Below are 1,264 nucleotides of genomic sequence, written 5' to 3'. Positions count from 1 at the left end.
ACAACTCAAAGGCGATCTTTGCCACCTGTTCAGCTGCGGCCAAATCTTCAGCTGGACTGCTTTCTTCATTCGAGGCCAGTCCCAGGTGCGTCTCCACTGCTTCACATTCTTCTGCGAGCTGTGATAGAGTACTGCTTTCTTTGCTACCTTCATCGCCGTCCGACAGCCTGCGGGCCGAAACTCCTGATGCTCGGTCGGTGGATGCGGAAGGGGACGTTCTACAAACTTCCCGCAACACTGAAATGATCAGGGCAGGAATGAGCACAAACAATAGGGCCCAGCGGACACCGTGTCGAGGAGCTTCTACCGACCCACGTCCGCCTCCTTTAATGTACCTGCTCCTCCATGAAATACCTCCAGGGCCTCCACTAGCTCCGTGTGCACCATCCGCACGTACTTCGGTGTTTGTTATGGGTTGCGTCGATGCATGTCGCGGCGCTTCTACTTGCAGTTGCCCGTCTGTTGGGCTCTCCGCGCGAAGAACGATGGGCATCATTTTGTAAAGTGCCTATCCTCTGGGCTGAAGAGAAATATGTTCAACATTTTGCGCGTAGGCCGTGTCTGCGCCGGAGTTGCTGGAAAACGGCAAGGCAAGTGACCATTGTAAGATGCCGCAGGAGGAAGTCAGTTTACTGTTTCACTTTCGACGAAGGCCTAGACCGGATCCCTTTGTACGGAATATTAATTAAAAATGCGGGGAGTTTTAAACCACAAAAAGATAGGACTTCCTTGTTTCTCGCCCGCCNGATAGCTTTGTGCGCAAAAAAATGTAATATTCTTAAAATATATTTCCGGTTCTCGTCTAGAGATATGACGTGTACTGAGAACGCTGCCAAACTTCAGTGCGCAAGAGTGAGGCGTGGTCGGAAGCACTTTCCCCACTTCTGCGCAGGCGCCAACGCCCCTAACAAAAATATAAACTCAGTTTACTAAGCTTCTTTAGGCGTATTTATAATATGTGCAGGCTTCAAGCATGAAGTCAACGAAGCCAGTTTTTCTCTGAGCCTCCCGATTCCTCGTCTTGCCCGAGGAATTGCCCCTTCTGAGTTTTGCTTCGTGGCTTCTGCCCATGTGATGGGAGCAGTATATGCAGTGCAGCGAAAACTCAGCACTATTTTCTCATGCATGACAAAGGGAAAGACAAAACAGGGAGAAATTCGGGCGATCCTGGACGAGGATCCTTCGATCCAGCGTACTTGGAGAACTCGAACTGACCTGCGGATCGTCATGCGCTGCACCCCTGCGTGTGTGGCGCTTGTGGAAA

The 1,264-nt window shown here is 51.0% G+C and overlaps 1 protein-coding gene across 1 annotated transcript in view; it reads right to left on the bottom strand.

Moving 5' to 3' along the window:
• Window positions 1-493, bottom strand: part of EMH_0088420 (uncharacterized protein) — a gene marked incomplete at both ends in the record, with an annotated part of 2,142 nt that extends 1,649 nt beyond the window's left edge. Inside the window, 2 exons of the mRNA XM_013501296.1 lie at window positions 168-237; window positions 398-493. Coding sequence (XP_013356750.1) covers window positions 168-237; window positions 398-493 — 166 coding nt within the window. The remainder of the gene's footprint in view (window positions 1-167; window positions 238-397) is intronic.
• Window positions 494-1,264: the final 771 nt, after the last annotated feature.

Source organism: Eimeria mitis, genomic scaffold, assembly GCF_000499745.2.
Source record: "Eimeria mitis Houghton genomic scaffold, Emh_scaff6644, whole genome shotgun sequence".
NCBI classification, from domain to species: Eukaryota; Apicomplexa; class Conoidasida; order Eucoccidiorida; family Eimeriidae; genus Eimeria; species Eimeria mitis.
Note: the sequence above shows the minus strand (reverse complement) of the source record. Positions and strands in the feature narration are given on the sequence as shown.